The 15,630-nt window shown below is 39.3% G+C and overlaps 1 protein-coding gene across 1 annotated transcript in view; it reads right to left on the bottom strand.

The window, feature by feature from the left end:
- SMURF2 (SMAD specific E3 ubiquitin protein ligase 2) overlaps positions 1-14,761 on the bottom strand; it is a 114,096-nt gene extending 99,335 nt beyond the window's left edge. Inside the window, exon 1 of the mRNA XM_043464466.1 lies at positions 14,170-14,761. Coding sequence (XP_043320401.1) covers positions 14,170-14,221 — 52 coding nt within the window. The 5' untranslated portion in view covers positions 14,222-14,761. The remainder of the gene's footprint in view (positions 1-14,169) is intronic.
- Positions 14,762-15,630: the final 869 nt, after the last annotated feature.

Below are 15,630 nucleotides of genomic sequence, written 5' to 3'. Positions count from 1 at the left end.
TTGAAACTATATGACTTGTGAAAAGGTGTCACTCATTGGAGTCACTGCCTTCTCAACAACCTCATCAATATACCGACTTGTCTCTTAGGTGGCCTGGAAAGCCTCTTAACCCAGGATGATATTATTTGGGATGGTCAAGAGATGTGCCTTTCTTTTATAAAGAGAAAGGAAGAAAACATAAAAAAACTAATCAACTTTAGAATATAAAAATTAGGCTTCCTTGAACTCCCTCAAAAATAGCCACAGGCTTTCATTCTTTTATTTTACCCTCATTGCATGTACCATTAACTCTAGCATTGACTGTTCAGTTACTTCATCCATCAAGTCTTGTCTCTGCTTGTTTACACTGCAGATTCCCTGAAAGCAAGATGAGGATCCAAACTCTTCCTGAAATCCCAAAACCTACCCCTAAGGGTAAGTAAGGTGCATGTAAGACTCTCAAAAATGATCACGGAATGAATACATAAATATTTCATCACCATTCCAAGTCCTCTCTCTAGTTAGAGAAAAAAAGATTTAAGATAACTAAACTGGAAATCAGAAAAACTTGAAATAACATCACCAACCTATTTTAAAATAATAAAAAGAGTAGTTCACTACCTAAGTTTTCATATCTACCTAAATTTTAAAAATTTCAAACTAAGAAATAGAAGGGACTGCCCTATAGCTCAGATGGTAAAGAATCTGCCTGCAATGCAGGAGACCCAGGTTCAATTCCTGGGTCAGGAAGACCCCCTGGAGAAGGAAAGGCAACCCACTCCAGTATTCTTGCCTAGAGAATCCCATGGACAGAGAAGCCTGGCAGGTCACATGTAGTCCATGGGGTTTCAGAGAGTTGGACACGACTAAGCAACTAACACACAAATACACATATACAGGAAATAAAAAACTATAATGTATAAGGATTCATATTTCATTATGAAAGACCTTTGGTACAACCAGCCTTACCTCTATGGAACTTAAAAAGTTGTACCAATTGTTTCCTCAAAAAAATCTATTACTATTATCTTTGTAAGATTCAAGAAAAAAAATTTCATCAGATAAATATTTCACTTTCACTGGTTTAGAATATCTATATAGTCAGGATCTGAATAGCAATTAAATTAGATAACAAATGAGAACAAGTTAAACAAGTTAAAACTATAGAGCTCTGAAAAAATATTATCTTCCTAACACTGACTTGTTACATATGTGAATTTCTTAGGTGACACTGCAAAAACAAATCTTTTGCATTGAATATCAGACTGATCTTCACTTTGTAGAGAAGTAAACTTTGCAGAGGATGGTAAAAGATTACTATTCATTAAGTCAAATACTAACCTAAATGAGTACTTCAGTCCTCTATAACTTAACATTGTCAAAATTTACTAAGGCACAAACATCAGTTAATTCAGTAATAACATCACAAAGAGAGACTATTATTTGTTTCAAATGAAGTCCTCTTAAACCATGTAAGCGTTTTTTTCAATTTCATCATTCTTGAATTCACAAATATTTACCGACGATACACTATGTATCAAGTACTGTGTCAGACATGGTATTTTGAATATATCAAATACCATTTTACTTTAAAAAATCTTTTTCATGATTCTTCCTTTACAAAACTCAATTTTTAAAAAAGTTCTTTCAACCTTATTTATAGAATTAACTTCATAGGATTCTGAATAACCAATCAATAAGTTTTCTACTTCACAAGAAAAAGTTAAAGCCTGAAGACATAAGATCATACAAAAATTAAAAAATGAATTAACTACCAATGTTTGCAATTCTAATATAACAAAAATAATTTGGGGGGCTCCCAGGTGGTGCCAGTGGAAAAGAACCCACCTGCCAATGAAAGAGGTGTTAAGAGCCGCAGGTTCGATCCCTGGGTCAGAAGATCCCCTGGAGGAAGGCATGGCAACCCACTCCAGTAATCTTGCCTAGAGAATCCAGGACAGACGAGCCTGGAGGGCTCTAGTCCACGGGGTCGCAAAGAGTGGAACACGGCGGAAGCGACTTCGCACACATGCACGCATTCTTCCTATACATGTATTAATAACATGCAGTTTATATAAGGAAGTTTATCCTAAAGCACGGATTTTCACTAGAAGCCAGCATCACCTTTGATAATTTCTAATTCTCCAACTCTCTTTAAGAACTCTTATTTACAACTTTGAGTTTCAGTTTTACAAGTTTCTTTTACTCACTGTTGATATCTACCTGTGCAGAAATATCTCCACCTACTGGCAAGAGATGAAACTACAGGCAATTTTTGAAAGTATCCTCAAAAAGTTATTGAAGATGATATGGATGGAACCAATTCTCCCATGTCCAAAACCCTAAGCCATTCAAATTATTCTCCAAAGTTCCTCTACTTCTTTAATGTTGTACTTGCTCCTATAAAACAGCATATAATTGGTTATGACTATTTAAAACACTATCTTTGCACACAGTATATATAAAAAATAGATAAACAGTAAGAACCTGCTGTATAGCACAGGAAACTCTACTCGATACTCTGTAATGACCTAAATGGGAAAAGAATCTTAAGAAGAGTGGATATATGTACACCTATAAATGATTCACTCTGCTGCACAGCAGAAAGTAACACAACATTGTAAATCAACTATACTCCAACAAGAATTAATTAAAAACAAAATAAAACACACTATTTGCATTAAAATGTCAAAATACATTAACATAATACTTGAATACAGCTTGAATAGTATTTTTCACATACATTCTTTCTTATCTAGCAGGATCCTAAAATAAATAACACTGTCATTTTAAACGTGTATTTATAACTAAAAAGCATAGGCACCAAGAGAATAAGTGATTTGCTCAGAGATACAAAGTTTATCAGTGGCGTAACTAAGATCTGAACCCAAATTTCCTAGCTCCAAGCTCTATACTTTGCACAACATCCCAACTGCCTCCAACAATAACAGTAAATAGGTCCATGTTGTAGATGTCTGCTTTATGACAGTTTCCAGGAATACACTGTGGTCAAATTAAAAACTCTGCTCAGATTTCAACAAAATTTTCTTCCATATTCAGATGGCCAAGAGGCACATGAAAAGATGCTTAACATCGCTAATTATTAGATAAATGCAAATCAAAACTACAATGAGATACCACCCTCATAACAGTCAGAATGGTCATCATTAAAAACTTTACAAATAAATGCTGGAGAGGATGTGGAGAAGAGAGAATCCTCCTACGCCACTTGTAGGAATGTGAATTGGTACAGTCACTATGGAAAACAGTACAAAGCTTCCCCAGAAGGCTAAAAATAAAATTACCACATGAGGGCTTCCCTGGTACCTCAGCACTAAAGAATCCGCCTGCCAGTGCAGGAGACACAGGTTTGATCCTTGATCAGGGAAGATCCCACATGCCACAGAGCAACTAAGCCCATGTGCCACAACTACTAAGTCTTTTAAAAACTCAGCACAGCCAATAAATAAATAAAATTATAGAATTACCATATGATCCAGCAATCCCATTTTCTTGGGCATACAGCCAGTTACAACCCTAATCCAAAAAGATACACACACTCACTCCAATGTTCATAGCAGTGCTCTTCACAGTAGTCAATACACGGAAATAATCTAAATGTCTATCAACAGATGAATGGATAAAGAAGATGTGGTACATATATACAATTGACTACAACTCAGCCATTAAAATAGAATGAAATAATGCCATTTGCAGCCACATGGATGGACCTAGAGATTATCAGTAAAGACAAATACCATATCACTCACTTGTGGAATCTAAAATATGACACAAATGAACCTAATCTACCAAACAGAAACAGGCACACAGTTGCCAGGGGGGAGGGGGCTGAGGGAGGGAAGGAGTGGGAAGTTGGAGTTAGCAGATGTACTGAATGAATAAACAACAAGGTCCAACTGTATAACACAGTCATAACTCTGTATATGACAAGCCACAATGAAAAGAACAGAGGAGAAAAGAATATATACACACACACAAATATATATATATAAAACAGAATCACTTTGCTGTAGAGCAGAAATTAACATAACATGACAAATCAACTATACCTCAATAAAAATTTTTTTCTTTTGTCTTACAGAAAAATGCTCATAGAATAAAAGTTCTAAAAAAATGTAATTCAACTCACATTTAACAAAACAATTATAATTATATCCTTTCTTTGCTATTGCCACATTTTAGATATATTTATCTTTTATCCCACCTTTTTCCAAAAATTATTTGAAGGGGCTGGGAGCTGTAAATAGCAAACTTTATTAAGTCATGCTTATTGTTATTTACTTTCATCAGTAAGAGACAAAAATAATAAACTTCTTAAAGATTCATAATAGAATTTTAAAAAGAAAAACAGTGAACCTAACCTAGGTTTATTCTGATTTCTTAATACTTCCATTCATGGTATTACAGAATTTAAAAAATTAATGTCTGACACATGTCAAGAAACTGATAAGTATTTGTTGACTAAATAAATGAAATAATGGCTCCAGACCATTACAAGATTCTAAATCATTATGGGATCCTACATTGAAGACTCAATTATGCTTATTAAACTGTTTTCAAGATGTTTGCAAAAAGTTTAATCAATGTGTGAAATCAGAAGACTTATGTTAAAGCTACAGTAATAAGAAAGTGTTAATTATAAACAATAAACTTACAAAGAAAAGAATGCTAGATAAAAGGAACAGAACAGAGTCCATGAAGAGAACATATATGTTGTCAACTGATTTTCAGCCAAGGTGCCAAGACAATTCAATGGAGGAAACAAAAGCATTTTAACAACTGGTGTGAGGAAAATCGGCTATCCATGAGAAAAAAGAAAAAGAACTTGACCCTTACTTATTACAGCAAATTAAAAAATGAACTTTAGGAAGGTCCTAGACCAAAATGTAGGGAGAAGGCAATGGCAACCCACTCCAGTACTCTTGCCTGGAAAATCCCACGAACAGAGGAGCCTGGTAGGCTGCAGTCCATCAGGTTGCTAGGAGTCGGACACGACTGAGCGACTTCACCTTCCCTTTTCACTTTCATGCATTGGAGAAGGAAATGGCAACCCACTCCAGTGTTCTTGCCTGGAGAATCCCAGGGACGGGGGAGCCTGGTGGGCTGCCGCCTATGGGGTCACACAGAGTTGGACACAACTGAAGTGACTTAGCAGCAGCAACAGACCAAAATGTAAGAGCTAATATAAATATAGCAGAAGAAAACACAGAAAATCTTTAGAACTGTGGATTAGGAAAAGATTTCTTATATTCAACATAAAAAGCATGAACCATAAAGAAAAAAACTGATGAATAGGGCTTATTCAAAATTCAAAACTTCTGCTCTTTGAGACACTATTAAGGGGAGGAAAAAGCCACATACATATTAGGAGAAAATATCTGCAAAACACTTATCTGATAAAGAACCTGTATCCAGAATACAAAAAGAATTCTCAAAACTCAGTAAGAAACAATCCAATTTTAAAACTACGAGCAAAAGATTTGAAAAGATATTCACCAAAGATACACAGATGACAAATAAATCTATTAAAAGATGCCTAACACTGTAGGTCAGTAAAGGAATTAAAACTAAAACTATACTTAAGTTATCTCTACACATCAATTAGAATGGCTAAAATCAAAGACTGACAACAGCAAGTGCTAAAGTTCTGGCTAGGGTTGGGAGCAACTGGAACTCTCAGACGTTTCTGATAGAAAAACAAAAATGGTACAACTTTAAAAAACAGTTTAGCAGTTTGATGTTTAAGTTAAATACATACCTACCATATGATCCAACAATCCTAAATATTTACCCAAGAGAAATAAAAACATGATCAGAAAGAGAGGTGTACCCAAATTTCCTTTATGATGGCTTTACTTATGATGGCAAAAAACTGGAAACCGATGTCTAGATATTTGTGAATGCATATGTTCGTTGGAAGGACTGATGTTGAAGCTGAAACTCCAATACTTTGGCCACCTGATGCGAAGAGCTGACTCACTGGAAAAGACCCTGATGCTGGGAAAGATTGAGGGCAAGAGGAGAAGGGGACGACAGAGGATGAGATGGTTGGATGGCATCATCAACTCGATGGACATGGGTTTGGGTGGATTCCGGGAGATGGTGATGGACAGGGAGGCCTGGCGTGCTGCGGTTCATGGGGTCACAAAGAGTCGGACACGACTGAGTGACTCAACTGAAATAAAATGGGGTATGTGTGCACAATGCAAAATTCTTCTGGAATAAAAGGAACAAACAACTGATACACAACTTGGATGGACCTCAAAAGCACTCACTAAGTGACAGAAGCCTGACTCAGAACACTGCAGACTGTTTGGTCCCATTCACACAAAACTGGAGGAGAGGCGAAACCACAGCCACAGAAAGGGAAGCAGCGGCTATCAAGGACTGGGGATGGTAGGAGACTGGCTGTGAAAGGGCAGGAGGAAACTTTGGGGGAAGAAAGAAATGATATTTGTGCAATCATCGATGTAGGAATTCCTACCTAAAATCAGCATTTATTTTAAAACTAAGTTTTATGTCTGCTGTGGATTTTTAATAAGAAACCAGACCAAACTGCCAAACTTAAGACACATGCTGAAATTTCTAAATTCTTATCAAATGCAATTTTTAAAAGTCAATGCCTTTAGAAGTGATTCTAAAATAACTAATATAAAATTCTTCACTTTGTTCAATTCATTATATATTAGTGCAAAAATCCAAACGAAAAGAAAAAAAATTTAGTGTTAACACTCAATTGTAAAAAATGCCATATACTCGGGATTTCCCTAGTGGTCCAGGGGCTAAGATTCCATGCTCCCAATGCAGGGGGTCCGTGTTTGATCCTTGGTCAGGGAACTAGATACCACATGTTACAACCAAGACCTGGTACAACCAATTAAATATTTTTTTTAATGCCAAATACTGATATCTGGAAAACTAGCACTAGTGAAATATTAGTAGGCTCAGTGTTCAGCAAAGTCACTCTAATCAAGCAAAAATAGATATGACTACAATCCTAAATACAAACCAATAACTAAGGTTAGGAAATACAATGAATATGCCACAAATATAGATTAGCTGGAATTACATTAAAACATAGGAAGAAAACTATTAAGCTAGTCTAAGCAATATAAACAAAAGTTCAAATAAACATAAAAACACTGCAAGTTTCTAGGTGGAAAAATGAAATACATTTAAATACCTCCTTTTCCCAAATTAATGGATTCTAATTACAATCAATGAATTTGTTTTTAAATTTAACCATTTAATTGGAGTTAACTTGGAAGAGCAAATAAAAAGAGCAAAAATATTTTTCTGGTACAATGAGAATATTAAACTAAATTATAAGCTTATAATAATGAAAAGAGTATGGCACTGAACAAGAGCTCACCTATTGTAACTAACGTATTAACATAACAAAAAGGTAATCACATCACTATGGAAAGGAAGAACTGGTTAACAAATAATGATGAAATGACTGAATAGCAATTTGGGGGCGGCAATATCTTCCTAAATCATTTTTAAAAACACTAAAATAAAACGTACTTAATATTTACTAAGCCTCTTGAAGAAAAGGGCTTCCCTAAGTATAAAAGACAGAAAAAACAAAGGGAAAGTTGGACAAATTTGATTCCTTAAGTAACAAATTTATTCAAAATCACTTTTATTCCAAAAATGATCAAAATTAAGTCAAATAACAGACTAGGGAAAATGTCTGTAACAAGTATGACAACAGATTAATACCTTTTCTACTTCTCAAGCAGATCACCCAAGAAAAACACAAAGAGCCTAACCGATATCTAGGACAAGACCAAACAAGTCAACAAAGAGAAATAATTAGTTGACAGGAAAATACTCAACTTCACAAGAAACTGTTAAATACTCTTTGCCATGAACTTAGCAAACATTTAAAAAAAACAAGAGCCAATTCTTGTAAAAGAATATTAAGAGGGATATATTTATTCAATGCTGCTCTAAACAGGCACAATTCTTTTAGGAAATAGCCTTAGGAAAAAAATTCATCAAGAACCTAAAAAGATCCACACCCTTTAATCCAATAGCACTCTATGGAAATATTCTAAGAAAACAACCCTTAAAAAAAATTTATCTACACCAAGATGTTTACAGCAACTATCTATAGAAACAAAATTTAGAAATAAAAGTTAAAACAAGAAAAAAACATGAACAACGATGATTGTATAGCATTCTCTTAACTGGTTATCCTAAAATCAGTCTTCACAGTTTCCATTCCAGTCCATCCATATTGCCTGAAGATTAAAGTTTCTAAACATCGAATATATCAAAGCTTAAAATCCTTCAATGGTTCCCACCACTGTAAAAAATTAAAAAAATCAAACTTCTTGGCAAAATTTCTATATAACAAGGTCCTAAAATGGGTTGGTGCTATCGACAGCCTCATCTCTTGCCACTCACACCCAGTGAACTGGCCAAAGAACACATGTAAAAATACACAGAATTACTTCTATGTCTCCAGCATTCGTTCAAAATAAAATGCCAGAAAGCTCTCAATCCATGTTGAAACAGGATTCTGCCTTCATATGAGTTTACAGCATTAACAACACTCACTAAGCATAGATCACTTGAGACAACTCACTGCCTTCTGTGAGTTAGGTCTGATGCTAGAGGAAGACTCTTAGTCACAGAGGAAAGGTCAACACCGGTCAAGGAGAAATTTACGGATAAGGGTACCTTGAGTTGAGCCTTAAAAGATGAGCAAGGATTTCGAGGGACAAGGGTAAGTCAAAATAAATGAAACGGTTTTATTTTCTACACAAGATCTTAGAAGTTTGTAACAGACAACTTGGGCTCTGACATGTACTTAACCTCTCCAAGTTTCTCCTACCTCTTGTAGTATGAGAATTAAAAGTAATAATAGATGTAAACTTAATATGGTATGTGGCGCTTAATAAGCATTCAATACATGTCCCTTATATAGAAACACATAACAATGCTGATTACAACAATATATTTCAAAGGTTTAGCATTCTTAAAACAAACAAAATACCAATAAACAAAAATGAGAGCAAAGAGAAAAAGCTATAAGAACAGGGTTAAACATGCTTAACATGTTTAACAACATACAGCCAGAATCAAACAGTTCTCCCCACACACTATGATGACATCCTCATACTACACATCACAACAGCACAATAACATATTCATAATGATCGCTGTTACTGTTCCATTGCTAAGTCATGTCTGACTCTTTTGCAACTCCATGGACTGTAGCCCGCCAGGATCCTCTGTCGATGGGATTTCCCAGGCACGAATACTGGAATTGGTTGCCATTTCCGTCCTCCAGGGGACTGTCCCGACCCAGGGATTGAACCCGTATCTCCTGCATGGCAGGTGGATTCTTTACCACTGAGCCACCTGGCACAGAATCATAAATAAAACATTGAGTTCTGTTAAGGACAGACTATTCGAAGAGAAAGGCATAGTACATCTCTGAAAGCCTTCAAAATGTTGGAAGATACCAAAAATGGCTAAAATAAAGACCTTGCAGGGCTAAAGCATGGACTTTCATTTACCTTGAAAATGGAGCTAATATGCTATTTAGCATATACTAAATATGCTAAATTATATGCTAAATAAATGTCGGTATGTTGTGATAGTTACAGTTCAACCAATAAGCAAAAAGCAGAATCCATGTTTAAATACACACACACACATCCACACTTTAGTCACCAATGAAAACCAAACTACATTAAGCACCAAGGCAGTTTCAGTCCCTGCCTGAAGGTTAGACTAGAAGAGATAAACTTAAGAGAAAAGGAATGAGCTAAGTCACACTGGCTTCATCCTCAGACACCAAGGGGGAAAAAAAAAATGAATTGGGGACATTCAAATTACTAACACCCATAGAACAAATCATTATGGTGTACAGGCACATTCCCACTTAGAAAACTATGGGAATCAAGTTGTAATTTTTAAAATTTTTGAATCAACAAAGTATGCAATAAGACAATACTAAGATACCAGCATATGTGAAATGAGACTTTTTAAAAGTTAATTTTGCTGGAGAGGGTGTGGAGAAAAGGGAACCCTCTTACACTGTTGGTGGGAATGCAAACTAGTACAGCCGCTATGGAGAACAGTGTGGAGATTTCTTAAAAAACTGGAATTAGAACTGCCATATGACCCAGCAATACCACTTCTGGGCATACACACCGAGGAAACCAGATCTGAAAGAGACACGTGCACCCCAATGTTCATCACAGCACTGTTTATAATAGCCAGGACATGGAAGCAACCTAGATGCCCATCAGCAGACGAATGGATAAGGAAGCTGTGGTACATATACACCATGGAATATTACTCAGCCATTAGAAAGAATTCAATTGAATCAGTTCTAATGAGATGGATGAAACTGGAGCCCATTATGTGAAGTAAGCCAGAAAGATAAAGACCAATACAGTATACTAATGCATATATATGGAATTTAGAAAGATGGTAACGATAACCCTGTATGCAAAACAGAAAAAGAGACACAGATGTACATAACAGAATTTTGGACTCTATGGGAGAAGGCGAGGGTGGGATGTTTCGAGAGAACAGCATCGAAACATGTATATTATCTAGGGTGAAACAGATCACCAGCCCAAGCTGGATGCATGAGACAAGTGCTCGTGCCTGGTGCACTGGGAAGACCCAGAGGAATCGGGTGGAGAGGGAGGTGGGAGGGGGGATCGGGATGGGGAATATATGTAAATCCATGGCTGATTCATGTCAATGTATGACAAAAACCACTACAATATTGTAAAGTAATTAGCCTCCAACTAATAAAAATAAATGAAGAAAAAAAAAGTTAATTTTGCTTTAGCTATAGACAAGGTTAACCACATTACTGCTTAGGATTTTATAAATTAATAACAAGGAACAGTGTACAAAAACATTTAAATTACGAACAGGTCTGCAATAAATGTTTTGGAGAAGTAACCTGTTATTTCTCCATATCTAAGAATTTTAAATATTAGAAACTATAGTAAACTGCTTTTTCCAGCCTTTGGTTTTCCAAAACAGTAATAATATAAAAAATTACCCTCAATTTTTTACCTCAAAGAGTATCTTCTATCCAAACCGTCATAAGAAAAGCCTATGCATAAGTCTAATGTATAAAAACTTACATTTTATAATTAATTTTCTGTACAAAAACTAGCTGAAATTGATAGCTTTACAATATAGCCCATTTTAATGATCAAGTGTTAATGTGTCACAAAAAAAAAAAGTAGTAGTTTGATGGACCAAATCAGATCTTAGCCATCAATGACCTGAGGAATTTCAAATTTCGTATTAAATTAGTACTGCCTTCTTCGCATCAACAAATATCAGTTTGCTAGTTGACTGTAGTCTTAGGAATAACACGTGGAAAAGTCTAATATCTGTTGTGTGCAGAGATCTCATGGTTCAAATATTTTTCCTTTTTCCTTCAGTTTGTGTGTACGTGTGAGAATGTATATATGGGGGGAGGGGTGTGTGTGTGTGTGTGTCTGTGACAAACACCACGCAAAAGCTGTTTACATCTTTCAGTAAAGGAGCAGCTCTACGTGAAGGACAGAACTGAGTAACTACAATTCATGAAGCACCCTGGAATCAAAGACAGTCTATAAAGTTAAAATACTAATATGGTATTAACTTGAAGCAAAGAACAATTATTTTACATCATCTTACAGTTCAAGTATACTGTAATCCAAATAAACATTCACTATGGGATTTGCTCCCCCCCTCCTTTTTTTTTTAAGTAATTTTCCCCTATTATGGAACCCAGATCTAAATGAACTGTTAAACACTTAGTCTAAAGGTATGCCAAACATTTCTTAAGGTCTTAACAAAGAATCAACCTTTTTTTTTTTTTTTTAAACAAAATGAGGCCTAGGTTAAATATTTTATTTGGCTTCTCAAGATGGACTGAAAACTTGGGCACCAGCTCCAGACCAATTCCTGGACGCACATCAAACACAGCCCTGTCATTTATCCAGTCAGTCAAAACAATCTTTTCCATCTAACTCTTTAATGTTTATGTCCTAAAAAGCTGCTAATTGAATCCAGCTCTTAAAATCTATTTGTTAAAATCTATACCATCTAATTTGTAAGTGGACAAAAATGAAAAAATACGTATTAACCTTCCTGGCAAAACAGAAGGGACTCTACCATTTGTAACCAAAAGGAAGAGAGCGAAGTTTTTAATATTTAAATAGTCTTCTCTTAAAATATGACAGAGACAAATTCCCAATGGTTTTAAGAAACCCAGAGTATCTAAAACTGTTTTTACAATTAAGGGGACAAAGTGTATTTAAAATTCCTCAGAAAAATCTAAAAATACAAAACTACTCTATAGATTTAACCCAGTATTCCCTATCCCTCCAAAAAATAAGTGTAATCTTTTCTCCTAACTTTACTCATGAATTTTTATAATGTATCATATGCAGTAAGAAAACCACAGATAAAACATTTTAAGATCTACTGAATCACACGAAAAACCTCAAATTCATTTTATCTGCAGAAAGTCAAAAGCCCTGTTTTCTCCCTCATGTTCCCATCGTGTATATAACCTAGAAAGAATTAAGTAGCCCACCAGCCTATTTCTGATGCCTTTTGCACACCTGGAATCACAGGTTCTTTCCATGACCACTGACACAGGACTGACTCCAGAGAGGAACAGCAGTAGATAAACTAAAACAACAGAGATCCCTTATAAAGGTTTCCATTGATTCATAAGAAAATAAGGAAACTGAATGGGGGGAAGTAGGGCAGACAGGCATCCCCCAATCCAGGTTTTCCATTAAGAACCACTCAGCTAATGATTCTTTGCAATATTCCCTAGATAGAGTAAAACTGTCATGAAAGTAATATATTTTAAAAATTACAGCCAACATACAGTCAGGCTAAATTCTCGAATACCTAATTCACTGCAAGTTTTTATCTTGAAAGTTCAGCCAGTGGACTGGGATGTGACATACAAGCATTCAATTACAAAATTAGTCCATATAAATCTCAAAGTCTAGTGGAGACAAACATAATTACAGTTTATTCTTACACGCGCACCCACACACACACACACACAGATTCTCTAAGGAAAGTCATCTTTCTCATCACAATCCGAATATCAACGTGCATAATTTATTAATAGAGAATAATGAAGCCAGAATTACTACAATGGTTTCATTTACACGTTTCAAACTCCAAATAATTTTTCCCTAAAATGGGGTAACACGACCATGTAAGAATATCAAAAACGTACCTGTAACAAAGATCTAACACACTGGGGATCATAAACACTTTGTAAGAAAAGCCTGCTATCCAGCAACCCCTCCAGACATTCTTTTCCATTTAGAAAAAGGAAGGGGAGGAGAGTGGGAAGAGAGAAAAACTTTGCTTCAAAGTCCGTCTGAGCACAAACTTAGAAAGGGACTCAAAAAAAGTGTATTTTTAAAGCAGGTCTAGAGTTAAAAGTGAGACACAAGTTCTGCGGCCTACAAGGAACAACCCCAAACATACTAACCCTACAATCAAACACTTCCAAAACACAGAGGGTACAATGAGCCCGAGTCGTCGGATCAGGCAGACACACCGGAAAAGTCAACCTCGGTCTCCTTCCCTCCAAAGTCGTGCGTTTCAGGTGTGTGGCACCGGCTGCTGCGCCTGGCAGCCGAGAGGGAAGGTTTTGCACGCGGGCATAAGTGGGCGAACAAGTTAACAACCGGGGAACACACACACACACACACCCTCCCGTTAAGCGCTCCATCTTTAAGGAGTGTTTACTGCGCGCAGTCAGCAGCCGGATTCAATAATCCCCGCCACAGGAGCTCCTCATCCCCTCCACGACCCCACCTGGGCAGCAGCCCAAGGGCTGCTCCCCGACGCCCCGGGAGAAAGTCGTCGGCCAAGGCTTCTGGACCTCAAATCCGCCCGGAATTCCAACCGGGGGACCCCCCCCCCCCAACAACAAAAGACCCCCGAGTCACGCTTGGCTTTTCTAAGAATTTCCCAACGAGGGAGAGCGGTTTTGCAATTACTCTCCCTGAACTAGGCCTTCCCACGTCCCCGACCTCCCACTCACCATTGATCGCGACCCTGGCCCTTCTCAAGGCCACAGGCACCCCCCGCCGGCTCGCCCACCCCGCGGCCGCCCGGGCCTGGCTCCCGCCGCCCGCCCAACCCCCTCACCTGTCAGGCGCAGCTTGACGGGCCCGTTCCTCCGGCCCCCGGGGTTAGACATGTCCCCGGCGGCGGGGGCGGCGGCGGCGGCGGCGGGGCTGCGGCCGCGGCGCGGGGCGCGGGGCCCGGGGCCGGCGGGCGGCGGGCGGGGCGAGGGCGACGGCGAGGCGCGGCGCAGTCACCACAGCGGCCGGGGCTGGGGCCCGAGCAGCCGGCGCCGCGGCCGCCACGGCCGGAGGGTCCCGGATGTGCCGAGCGTCGTCGCCATGAGCCGCGGAGGGAGCGGGACGCCGAACTCCCCCCTCCTCCCACTTCTCTTTCCTTGGCCCGGGCCGCACAACAAAGCGGCAGCCGCGGCCGGCCGCGCCGCCTCCGCCCGCGTCCCCGCCGCCTCCACGCAGCCGCCTCTGCCTTTCCCTCTTCTCGGCTCGGTGAGGCCCAGGAGCCGACGGGGCCGGGCGGTTGAGGCGGGCGGTGCTCGGCGGCGCCGGAGCAGGATTCTGGGCTCGGCCGCTTCCTCCTCCACCCGCCCTCTTGTCTGAGGAAACCCGGTCCTGGGGCCGCCGCCGCCACTCAGCGGCTCCGGGGGGCGGGGTGGAGACGGGGCGGGGCCGACGCGGCGGGGCGGGGCCCTTAGGCGGGGCCTGGGCGGCCGCGCGCGGAGCACCGGGGGGGCGGAGGCGCCAGGCCTGGCTTCGGCCTGGGCGCGGCGGTCCGGGCTGGTGTCCCCTGCTGTCCCACGCAGAACTTGAGGAAGGAGCGGGCAAAGGATCTGGGTGGCGGCGCCGAGCTCTGTGGTGCCAGGAGGGCCTGGAGTTCAGCCCGCTTAAGGGAGAGCTTTTGTCCGCGCAATACAGGCTGCCTTTATTAGACGCCCACCGTGTGCAGGGCGCTTCTCTGAGAGGCAGGGGCCAGCGGTTAGAACCGAACCTGCTGCGGTCCGGATTGAGCCTCGGCTAGGGTGAGGCAGGAGACGCTCTTCCCACACCGAGGGTTCCCGCAAATCCCCAAGGGTGTTTTGCTTCTGGTATCGTAGTTGCCGCCTCCATCCAGGACTCACCTGGTGAACGAGATCAGGTTACCAGCCTGCTTGGGCTCTTTTTTCAACTGTAGCGCAGGGATAGGCGGATGATAATGCTTTAAAGGATAATTAAAAAGATAAGCCTTCGAGAGCAATGTATGAAAGCTCTTCATACAGTACTGTATTTTGTTATCTCAGAAGGAAAAAAATAGAAAATGAAATAAAAATAAATGTACCTTACCCTTTGACCCTGTAATTGCACTCAGGAATTTATTCTTGGTATAATAGTACAGAAGATGTTCTTGCAAAATTCGGTTAATAACAAAAGGGAGACGAGCTGACAGCCTAATGGCGAATTTCATTACATCAATGGGTTTTAATGCCCGCATTTAAGTGACAATTATGAAGATCATATAATATGGAAGAGTTTACAAATAATCAAAGTTTAA

Source organism: Cervus canadensis, chromosome 1 (assembly GCF_019320065.1).
Source record: "Cervus canadensis isolate Bull #8, Minnesota chromosome 1, ASM1932006v1, whole genome shotgun sequence".
Taxonomy (NCBI): Eukaryota; Metazoa; Chordata; class Mammalia; order Artiodactyla; family Cervidae; genus Cervus; species Cervus canadensis.
Note: the sequence above shows the minus strand (reverse complement) of the source record. Positions and strands in the feature narration are given on the sequence as shown.